Source organism: Somniosus microcephalus, chromosome 32 (assembly GCF_052327205.1).
Source record: "Somniosus microcephalus isolate GS21.2 chromosome 32, FLI_Smic_1.0, whole genome shotgun sequence".
NCBI classification, from domain to species: Eukaryota; Metazoa; Chordata; class Chondrichthyes; order Squaliformes; family Somniosidae; genus Somniosus; species Somniosus microcephalus.
The window spans coordinates 29951879-29963824 of NC_141018.1; the positions used below are offsets into that span (position 1 = coordinate 29951879).

An 11946-nucleotide genomic window follows, 5' to 3' on the forward strand; every position below is an offset into this window, starting at 1 on the left:
AAAATAATCCAAAGAAACTCGAGAAACGGGCGTCGACCGTGGGCAACCGCCCTCCAAATCATCGAATTGAAAAGTGCAGGAGAGACTGTCGAGAGCCAGGCTTGGTTCTCCAGTCTGTGGTTTCCCAGCTAATCGGGCTGGTGGCAGGTAGTGCACTGATCCTTCCTGGGCTGTGGCGGGCTACAGCTCGATCGGGTGGCTCTGCAACGGGGCCGGGCAGCGAGTCGGGAAGCAAAGAGAGAGAGAGAGGGTGGAGCACACAGGGCGCGGCCGGTGCTTCGAAGCCGGGCAGCGTTCGGACCTAAGAAGAGGGAGGGAAGTGTCCCAGAGGGTCCGCTCCACGACGGGAACGGTTCTTCAATTAACGGAGCAAATATTGAAGCGCGATAGAAAAATAAAAATACCGCGGAGAGCGGCGTTGGCAGCAGCGATCGGGGAGGCGCGAAGACCATAGGGCGTCGCCATTACAGGATAGTAAAATAAATATAATCGCCAGCAACAGCGTTGGCAGCAGCGGCAGCGGCGGGAAAGGGCGGGAGGCACCATCTTAACTCGGCAGGGAAGAAGGAAAAGCGCGGGAGGCGCCATTTTGATCCATCGGGGACGAAGGCAAAGCGCGGGAGGCGCCATCTTAGATTTTCAAGATGGCAAAAACTGGCGATATCACTGCCTTCGATAATGCAATAGAAGACTGGACCACGTATGTGGAAAGAGTCGAGGTATATTGCGAGGCAAACGAAATAGCCGATGAGAAAAAGGCATCGGTATTGCTAAATTTAATGGGCGCAAGAACGTACGGCCTATTGCGGGACCTGATTACTCCAGCCAAACCGAAGGCGAAGAGTTTTAACGAAATTGTTGCTATCCTACAGGAACACCTAAATCCTACACTGCTGCTGATAGCAGAAAGATTTAAATTCCACAGGAGAAATCAGCATAAAAATGAGAGCAATGCTGATTACCTTACGGAACTACGCAAGCTATCAAAGCACTGCCAGTTCGGAGCAGGACTGGCAGATACCTTACGGGACAAATTTGTCTGTGGACTCCTGAGTGAAGGAACCCAGAAGAGGTTACTCTCAGAGAAAGAGCTGACGTTAGATAAGGCTTTCAGCGTGGCAGTATCGTACGAAGCAGCAGCAAGGGGAACTGTGGAAATACAACAAAAGCCACAGGAATATGGCACCCACGAAATGACACGGGGATTTGCAAAATGTTATCGCTGCGGCAGAACAAACCATGACCAGAAGGACTGCTGGTCCAAGGACAAAATATGCAGGCAATGCGGAAAGATGGGACACATTGCACGAGTTTGCAGGTCTGGGAAGAAGACCAACGACAACAAAAAGGCTACTAAGGAACCGTACAGGAAAGTACAAAAGATGACGGACAGTAGTTCCGAAGACCAGATGAGCGATAGTGAATCCGGGAACAAGAGACTAAGCTGTCTCAAACTTCACAACGTAATCGCAAAAGAGGATCACCGAACCATTTGGGTCACCCTCACGATAGCAAGGTCCCAAGTCAAAATGGAATTGGATACAGGATCAGCTCTAACCGTCATGAATCGACGAGACTACAAGCGGCTATTCTCACACATACCCTTGAGAGAGACATCCACTGTCTTGAGGACGTATACGGGGCAAAAAGTATACCCCAGAGGAAAAATAAGGGTGCCTGTCGAATACAAAGGCAAGAAAATACGGAAATTGTATCTCTACATTCTGCAAGATGGTGGACCACCGTTATTGGGACGTGAATGGATCAGAAAGATAAGTTTAGACTGGCACTCCATTCAGGCACTGACGGTGGCTGGTAAAAAGGATGACGACATCACTCCTGGACGATTGTCAACAATCTTAGCTGACGCCAAAGAGGTATTTCAACAAGAACTGGGCACTCTTAAAGGCGTAACCGCCTCGATAAAAATAGAAGAGAATGCAATTCCCAAGTTTTTCAAAGCAAGACCGGTACCATATGCAATTCGCCCAGCCGTCGAGGCAGAGCTGGAGAATCTGGAGAATGCAGGCGTGTTATCTAAGGTAGACTGGAGCGACACCCATCGTTCCTGTCATGAAGAAAACGTTAAACAATAAGTCTGAGGAGCCAAGGAAGGTTCGCATCTGTGGGGACTTCAAGGTGACGGTGAACCCAGTCCTTCACACAGTACAATATCCTCTTCCAAGGATAGAAGATATCTTCGCCTCACTATCTGGAGGGAAGCGTTTTACAAAAATTGACCTAGCACAAGCATATTTGCAGATGGAGGTTGAAGAATCCTCTAGGAAGTATCTCACGATAAACAGTCACAAAGGTCTTTACCAGTATAATCGACTGGTATTCGGAGTAGCATCAGCTCCGGCGATATGGCAAAGAGCGATGGAACAAGTCCTGCAAGGGATTCCGGGGACTCAGTGTTACTTGGACGACATCCTAGTGACAGGTGAAGATGACAGTGAACACCTTGCCAACCTAGAGCAGGTGCTCACTAGACTACGTGAACATGGGCTACAAGCCAATCGCCCCAAGTGCGAGTTTTTTAAGAAACAGATATCGTATTGTGGCCACGTGATTGATGAAGAGGGGTTGCATAAGTCCCCTGACAAAATTGAAGCGGTAGTTAAGGCTCCAGCGCCTGAAAATGTGTCACAACTGAGGTCATTCCTCGGATTGGTGAATTACTACCATAAGTTTTTGCCGAATTTGTCCACAATTCTGCATCCACTGAACGCCCTACTACGAACGGGAGTAGCATGGAAATGGAGCGATGAATGTAAGCGGGCCTTTCAGAAGAGTAAGGACCTAATCACTTCAAGAGAAGTATTGGCTCACTACAACCCATCACTACCGATAAGACTGGCGTGTGATGCGTCTCCCTACGGCATTGGGGCGGTACTGTCACATAAATTCCTTGATGGTTCAGAGAGGCCGATAGCTTTTGCGTCACGCTCGTTAACTTCAGCCGAGCGTAACTACGCCCAGATTGACAGAGAGGCCCTCAGCCTGGTGTGGGGGGTGAAGAAGTTCAATCACTACCTGCACGGTCAGAAATGTACTCTACTAACTGATCATCAACCTCTCGTCTCCATTTTCAACCCTCAGAAGGGCGTACCGATAATGACGGCACAACAGCTACAGAGGTGGTCCCTTTTCCTAGGGGCACACCAATATGACATCGAGTACAAAGGAACTAAACAGCATGGGAATGCTGATGGATTGTCGCGTCTACCGTTGCCGACGGTGGAAGAAGAACTGGCAGTGGATCCAGTGGAGTTATTCCACTCGACTATAGTCGAATGTCTCCCTGTGACGAATGCAAACATAGAAAAGGAAACACGAAATGACCCGACACTCTCCTGGGTCTATGATTTAACGGTGAAGGGATGGCCAGCACATGGCGAACCACTGTTGCCAGCATTCTCGCCGAGAAGAGAACAGCTGTCAGTGTGCAGAGGAACCTTGATGTGTGGATCCAGAGTAGTAATTCCACCCAAATTGAAGGATAGAGTGCTCAATGAGCTTCATGAGGGTCATCTGGGAGGGGTAAAAATGAAGAACTTAGCCAGAGCGTTTGTGTGGTGGCCGGGAATCGATAGAGAAATCGAAGAGATGACCAAGAGCTGTACAGGATGCCAGAAGGTCCAAAACGCCCCACCACAAGCCCCTCTACATCCATGGGAGTGGCCCTCATCTCCATGGCAAAGGGTGCACATTGATTTTGCTGGTCCCTTTATGGACTCGATGTTTTTAATTGCGGTGGATGCACATTCAAAGTGGCCAGAGGTAATAAAAATGTCCTCAACCACCACAGAAAAAACTATCACAGTCTTACGAACCATATTCGCCAGGAATGGGCTGCCTGAGCAGATTTGCTCTGACAATGGACCACAGTTTGTGTCTGAAGAGTTCCGGAGGTTCTTAAAGAACAATGGCGTTAAGCATTACACATCCGCCCCATATCATCCAGCCACTAATGGATTGGCCGAGAGGTTTGTTCAAACATTCAAGAAGGCTATCAAGGCAATGTGTAATGAAGATATACCCCTACAACACAAGGTGGATAACTTCTTGTTTGCCTACCGGAATGCGACACATGCGGTTACCAACCAAACTCCAGCCATGATGTTCTTCAATCGAAGACTACGATGCCGCTTGGATTTGGTTAAGCCAAACGTCAGAAGAGATGTGGAGAACAGGCAGTTTCAGAATATGAATGAAAGGCCGACCAGGAGTTTTAAGATAGGTCAACCAGTTTTGGCCCGGGACTACCGCACAGAGAAATGGCAGCCAGGAACGATCTGCACACGGCAAGGACCTCTAATGTATACCGTGGACGTTGGAGAGAGCATTGTAAGACGCCATGCTGACCAGATTCTAGAGTCACTGGAAAACGTCAACTCCACACCACGATCTGATACACCTGGCGATGAAACCGAAGTACCAATTGCATCTACCGCAGAGTCGGTGATATTGGAAGCAGACGAACCAAACAACGACATTGATCCCGGCTCAACCTTGCCAGAAGAACCTGATATCCCAAAGAGGCGTTATCCAGACAGAATCAGGAAGCCTCCTCAAAGACTGGACTTATAATTGCTTAACTTCAACCAAAGTATCTAGCAACCGTAATTGTAATTGTAATTAGTTATTATTTAGTTGTTAAATGAATGTTATGTACTGTTTATCTAAAAGGGGAGGAATTGTTGTGTATGTACCTTTAAGGGAATAACTGGTCTCAGACTGCAGTACCGGCAGTGACCACCCCTGTATAAAAGGCCCCAGCAGGCTTCTGTAGTTTCAGTTTCCAGGTTGTCTCCATTCAGTAAAGACTTGTTATAATCAACTCCTGCAGTCCGTGTCTCAATTATACACGGACATAATACCGGTGTCCTGGCCAATATTTATCCCTCAATCAACATCACTAAAACAGATTACCTGGTCATTATCTTACAGCAGTCGCTCCCTCTCCCCACTGACTGAACCGACAAAACTTAACCGATGAGCATAAGCTATCTCCAATTGCCCACATAGTATCATAGAATAGTGCAGCACAGAAGGAGGCCATTCGGCCCATCGAGTCTGCACCGGCTCTTTCGAAGAGCAATCCAGTCAGTCCCGCTCCCCCGCTCTTTCCCCATATCTCTGCAATTATTTCTCTTTCAAGTATTTATCCAATTCTCTTTTGAAGGCGACTATTGAATCTGTATCCACCGCCCTATCAAGTAGTGCATTCCAAATCCTAACCACTAGAGAATCTCTCGAGTTAAACCAGGAGGGGTGTGGTCATTTGATCAGCTCCCCTCCGCCCATCCCGGTACTGCCCTGATCATATCAGGAGCTCCCTGCATCTCTCCAGAGAAGGTGGTGAAGCTGACCACCAACAAACAGTGTCAGCCAGTGGCTCAGTGGGCAGAACCCTCGCCTCTGAGTCACAAGGTCGTAGGTTCAAGTCCCACTTCAGAGATTTGAGCACAAAAATCTAGCCTGACACAAGGGAACAGTAGCACAGTGGTTCTGTTACTGGACTAGTAATCCAGAGGCCTAGACTAATGATCTAGAGACGCGAGTTCAAATCCCACCATGGCAGCTGGGGAATTTAAATTCAGTTAATTAAATAAATCTGGAATTAAATGCTAGTATCAGTACCATGAACTGGTGGTTGTGAAAGGGGCTATATAAATGCAAGTCTTTCATTGTAAAAACCCATCTGGTTCACTAATGCCCTTTAGGGAAGGAAATCTGCTGGTCTATATGTGACTCCAGACCCACAGTTGACTCTTAACAACCCTCTGAAATGGCCCAGCAAGTCACTCAGTTGAGGGCAATTAGGGATGGGCAATAAATGCTGGCCTTGCCAGCGACGCCCACATCCCGTGAATGAATTAAAAAAAACCTCCACTTCAGTGCAGTACTGAGGGAAGTGCTGCACTGTCAGAGGTGCCATCTTTCGGATGAGACGTTAAACACAGGTGTTCTCTCAGGTGGACGTAAAACTATTTTGAATAAGAGCTGGGGAGTTCTCCCTGGTGTCCTGGCCAACATTTATCCCTCAATCAACATCACTGAAACAGATTATCTGGTCATTATCACATTGCTGTTTTGTGGGAGCTTGCTGTGCACAAATTGGCTGCCGCATTTCCTACATTACAACAGTGACTGCGCTTCAAAAAGTGGCTGTAAAGCACTTTGGAATGTCCGGTGGTTGTGAAAGGGGCTATATAAATGCAAGACTTTCTTTTGTTCTTTAAAGCCCTTATACTTATAGTAATTTCCAACATGACACAGCGAATGGTGAATTAAAAGATTTGGGAATTCAAGAAACAAATATTAGACACAAACGTCCCGACGTTTTTCAGTGTTCCCCAAAGGGTCTCTGAGCAAATCTGCCACCTGATGTGTTACAGATCCACACAGGCCAGGAATGCCCTCCGTGCGATCTCGCTGAGCTTAGGCGAAGCAACAATAGGGGCTTCTAGGATTGGCCTGAGCTAAAGAGGGGCAATAAGGAAAGAAAATAATCAGCCAGGGTATCCGGTGTCAGGTGTGGGTTTGGTAGGGTATAGGTGTGGTTTGCCCCCACATGGATGAATAGCTTACAGCCTATTATGAGGAATGACTCCATGGAACAGGTGCTGGTCTGTGAAATGTTTGGCTGAAGCTTAAGTGAGAAAATGGAGAGGGCAATAAATGCAACATTTCCCATAGCTTCAGTCAAAGGATGACTGGCTTGACTGACACGCTCACACATATATGCCAAACACAGAAATAAAAGAATGATCTGTGTACAGAATAGACACATTGGTAATCTGGCCGAACTCAGGGCAAGGAAGCTGAAAATAAATGTTTTGATCACTCCAGTGTTGGTCATCAGCAATTGTATCTCCTTGTGCTCTCGATTAAAAAGGACCAGTTCTTAAAGGTGAAGTCTCTTCTGAGACACATAGGAACACAGAACCAGGAGGAGGCCATTCAGCCCCTCGAGTCTGCTCCGCCATTCAATGAGATCATGGCTGATCTGCGACCTAACTCCATAAACCCGCCTTTGTGCCATATCCCTTAATACCTTTGGTTAACAAAAATCTATCAATCTCAAATTTAAAATTAACAATTGATCCAGCATCAATTGCCGTTTGCAGAAGAGAGTTCCAAACTTCTACCACCCTTTGTGTTTAGAAGTGTTTCCTAATTTCACTCCTGAAAGGTTTGGCTCTAATTTTTAGACTATGCCCCCTAGTCCTAGAATCCCCAACCAGCAGAAAAATTTCTCTCTATCTACCCTATCTGTTCCCCTTAATTTCTTGAAAACTTCGATCAAATCACCCCTTAACCTTCTAAAGTCAAGGGAATACAACCCTAGTTTGTGTAATCTCTCCTCGTAACTTAACCCTTGGAGTCTGGGTATAATTCTGGTAAACCTACGCTGCACTCGCTCCAAGGCCAATCTATCCTTCCTAAGGTGTGGTGCCCAGAACTGCTCCCAGTGCTCCAGGTGTGGTCTAACCAGGGCTTTGTACAGCTGCAGTATAACTTCCACCCCCTTGTATTCTAGTCTCCAGATATAAAGGCCAGCATTCCATTAGCTTTTTTGATTATTTTCTGTACCTGTTCATGACATTTTAATGATCTATGTACCTGGACACCCCCCCCCCCCCCAAGTCTCTTTGGACCTCCACTGTTTTTAGCCTTTCACCATTTAGAAAGTACCCTGTTCTATCCTTTTTAGGTCCAAAGTGGATGACCTCACATTTGCCTAAATTGAAATCCATTTGCCACAGTTTTGCCCATTCACGTAATCTATCAATATCCCTTTGTAATTTTATGCTTTCATCTACACTGCCGCCTATCTTTGTGTCATGGGCAAATTTGGATATGTGGCTTTCTATTCCATCACCTAAGTCATTAATAAATACTGTGACTAGTTGAGGCCCCAACACAGATCCACGTGGGACACCACTAGTCACATCCTGCCAATGTGAGTAACTACCCATTATCCTGACTCTCTGTCTCCTCCCGCTCAGCCAATTTCCTAACCAGGACAATAATTTGCCTTCAATTCCGTGGGCTTCAACCTTAGTTAACAGCCTCATATGTGGGACTTTATCAAATGCCCTCTGGAAGTCCATATAAATAACATCCACTTTGCTTTGGTTCAGAAGAGAAAGGGGTGCAATGAAGTGTGGAGCTGATAATGTCTGCCCATATTTTTAATGTCAATTTATGATTTTCATTAAAAAACGATTTGAGCAACTTTTTTTTTTTAAAGATAATTCATTCTGGGGGTGTGGGCATCACTGGCAAGGCTGGCATTTATTGCCCATCACTAGTTGCTTTTGAGAAGGTGGTGGTGAACCACCTTCTTGAACCGCTGCAGTCCGTGTGGCGAGTGCTGCACATGCTACAGCAGGTAATAGGGTGACCAGCGCTGCAGTTTTGAACTGGGGGACGGTACTCCATAATTATGACCATCAAATTTGAAACTAAAAGTCGAATGCTGCTTTTAAAAACAAAACCTGCGCACACATGCAACCAGACACCAATTTTTACACATAGGCGCTAGTTTTTTTTTTAACTAGCCTGTCCATTTTGGGTAAGACAGAAGCTATAACCAACACTGCAGCCTGATTAGAAAAAAGAAAGACTTGCATTTATACAGCGCCTTTCACGACCTCAGGATGTCCCAAAGCACTTTACAGCCAATGAAGTACTTTTGAAGTGTAGTCACTGTTGTAATGTAGGAAACACGGCAGCCAATTTGCACACAGCAAGCTCCCACAAAACAGCAATGAGATAATGACCAGATACTCTGTTAACTGCCCACCCCTAGTTGTCCCTAAGTAGGTCTGAGGGTATTACAGTCAAATAAATAGTGTGGACTGGAGTGAGTATAATGTGGATAAATGCGAGGTTATCCACTTTGGTGGCAAAAACAGAAAAACAGGAAGGCAGATTATTATATGAACGGCAATAGATTGGGAAAAGGGGAAGTGCAACGAGACCTGGGTGTCCTTGTGCACCAGTCGCTGAAGGTAAGCATGCAGGTGCAGCAGGTGGTTAAGAAGGCAAATGGTATGTTGGCCTTCATAGCGAGAGGATTCGAGTACAGGAGCAAGGATGTCTTGCTGCAGTTGTACAGGGCCTTGGTGAGACCACACCTGGAGTATTGTGTGCAGTTTTGGTCGCCTTACCTGAGGAAGGATGTTCTTGCCATGGAGGGAGTGCAGCGAAGATTCACCAGACTGTTACCTGGGATGGCAGGAATGACGTATGAGGAGAGATTGGGTCGATTGGGCTTATACTCGCTGGAGTTTAGAAGAATGAGTGGGGATCTCATTGAAACTTATAAAATTCTAACAGGACTGGACAGACTAGATGCAGGAAGGATGTTCCCGGTGGCGGGGGAGTCCAGAACCAGGGGTCACAGTTTAAGGATAAGGGGTGAGCCATTTAGACAGAGACGAGGAGGAATTTCTTCACCCAGAGAGTGGTGAACCTGTGGAATTCTCTACCACACAAGGCAGTTGAGGCCAATTCATTAAATATATTCAAGAAGGAGTTAGATATATTTCTTAGGGCTAAAGGGATCAAGGGATAGGGGGAGAAAGCAGGGACAGGGTACTGAATTTGGATTAACAACAGAAAATGCTGGAAAAACTCAGCAGGTCAGGCAACATCCGTGGACAGAAATTTGAGTTGACGTTTCGGGTCGAACCCTTCTTCAAAACTGGAAAGAAAAGCTAGATCGGAGGCAGGGCTGCGATCGGACAAAAGAAAAAAAGAAACAAAAGAAGTAAAAAAGAGACAATAAAAGGTGTTAGAAGCTAGACGAGATGGTAATAGGCTGAGATTGGGTGTAAAGTGTACTGGCAGGGCAAAGGATAGCTGCCAGGTGTGAGAGCGAAACAAAAGGAAACTGAATTTGGATGATCAGCCATGATCTCATTGAATGGCAGAGCAGGCTCGAGGGGCCGAATGGCCTACTCCTGCTTCTATCTTCTATGTTGAAATTTGAACGACTCGTTACTAAAGAAAGAAAGACTTGCATTTATATTAGGGTGACCATATTTTCTAAACCAAATCCGGAGACACACAAGATGGGAGCAGAGCAAAGTAACCAGGATGGAAAATGTAGGTTTTGCAGCATACTGAGGCAAAATATTTTTAGCAGCACATCTACACTACAAATGGAAATCAAACGTGCATATAATTACCGCGGATGTGACGTCACACTATTGAAGCGCATTCAGACACCATTTATAAATAATACAATAACACTCTTCAGTCCATTGACCTGAAACTGTGATTATGTCTAATGGTATGATATGCATATATTCCAATGAATGTGGCTCTAGTCTATCCAGGGACTGTCCCCAAAAAATGGGGACCTTTGGTCACCCTAATTTATGCAGTGTCTTTCATGACGTCAGGACTTCCCAAAGCGCTTTATAGCCAAATGAAGTACTTTTGAAGTTGTAATGTAGGAAACGCGGGAGCCAATTTTGCGCACAGCAAGCTCCCACAAACAGAAATGTGATAATGACCAGATGTGATAATGACCAGATAATCTGTTTCCGTTAGATTGGTTGAGGGATAAATATTAGCCAGGACATTGGGGATAAATCCCCTGCTCGTCTTTAAAATAGTGCCGTGGGATCTTTCAGTCCACCTGAGAGGGCAGAGGCCTGGGTTTAACATCTCATCTGAAAGACGGCACCTCCGACAGTGCGGCACTCCCTCAGTGCGGCACTGGGCATGTCAGCCTGGATTTTTGTGCTCAAGTCTCTGGAGTGGTACTTGAATCAACAACCTTCTGACTCAGGGGCGAGAGAGTGCTACCACACTGAGCCACTGGCTGACATTGTCCAGTGCCACATCCACCAGGATTTCAGAAGTTGAGGTCAAGCCTTTGGTTACTCTCCCCTGCCCCGACCCGACCTAGCTCCAGCACGATACAGCGAAACTTAGCGAGTTGCAGGCGCTGATCATTCTCCCTTCCCACCCCTGAAACAAAACAAACAACTTAACAGGGAAGGTTACCTGAAATGGGAGGGGAGATCTCTTTGTCCTGTAGAGTTCCTCGCAGCTCCTGTCCAGCTGGGTGAGGGTGAGAGGTGGGGACCGCAGGAGCCCTTGGCTGCACCAGCTACCACTCGCCCCCGACCTGTGGGGCCAGTCCTGCTCAGCCAGATACCGAGGGGAACCTCGTCTGCTGCTGCTGCTGGTGAAATCGGCCATTTGTCAATTGCACCAGGCCGGGAAACACTTGCAGAAATCGCCCGCAGCAGACTGGGGACAATCTCCAGGATCAGCCGGGGCAGCCAGTCCGAACACAGCAACAACTCGCCTGCAACACTTGGCTCAATATTCCCAGCCCCACTGAAGACAAATCGCGGCAGAGAGAGAGAGACGTTTGCATCGGGGTCACTGCGGGGGGAAAAAAAATAATCCGGGCACTTCCTACATGACACTGTAAGAAATAATTCTTCTGTTGTCACATTGAAATACCCCGCCTTCTGCATCCACAGTAACCAGAAACACACACGCATCTGCAGCCGGTAACCATCTGATCTTATCGCCCTCTCTCTCTCTCGGGTACTTTGTAACAAGTTTCCAGGTGGTTTTACAGCTCTTTCCCTCTCTCTAGGTCTCCAGTGAGTTTCAATGTATTCCAGGTGCTGGACGCTTTCCCCGCCTCCTCCCCCTGCCAATGTATCCACTTTCCCTGCACCCCCTGCCAATGTATTCACTTTCCCGGGGTTACCCCCCTGACAATGTATCCACTCTCCCGGGGTTCTCCCCTGACAATGTATCCACTCTCCCGGGGTTACCCCCTGACAATGTATCCACTTTCCCGGGGTTACCCCCTGCCAATGTATCCACTTTCCCGGGGTTACCCCCCTGCCAATGTATCCACTCTCCCGGGGTTCTCCCCTGACAATGTATCCACTT

At 46.9% G+C, this 11946-nt stretch overlaps 1 protein-coding gene across 3 annotated transcripts in view; it reads right to left on the bottom strand.

The window, feature by feature from the left end:
* Positions 1-11699, bottom strand: part of LOC147097356 (uncharacterized) — a 167318-nt gene extending 155619 nt beyond the window's left edge. For 2 of the 3 annotated variants that reach the window (XM_085972265.1, XM_085972264.1), the window contains exon 1: positions 11035-11698. In XM_085972265.1, coding sequence (XP_085828391.1) covers positions 11035-11232 — 198 coding nt within the window. In that variant the 5' untranslated portion in view covers positions 11233-11698. Of the gene's footprint in view, positions 1-11034 lie in introns of all 3 variants that reach the window. The other variant, XM_085972266.1, reaches the window with a different exon arrangement.
* Between the last annotated feature and the right edge of the window lie 247 nt (positions 11700-11946).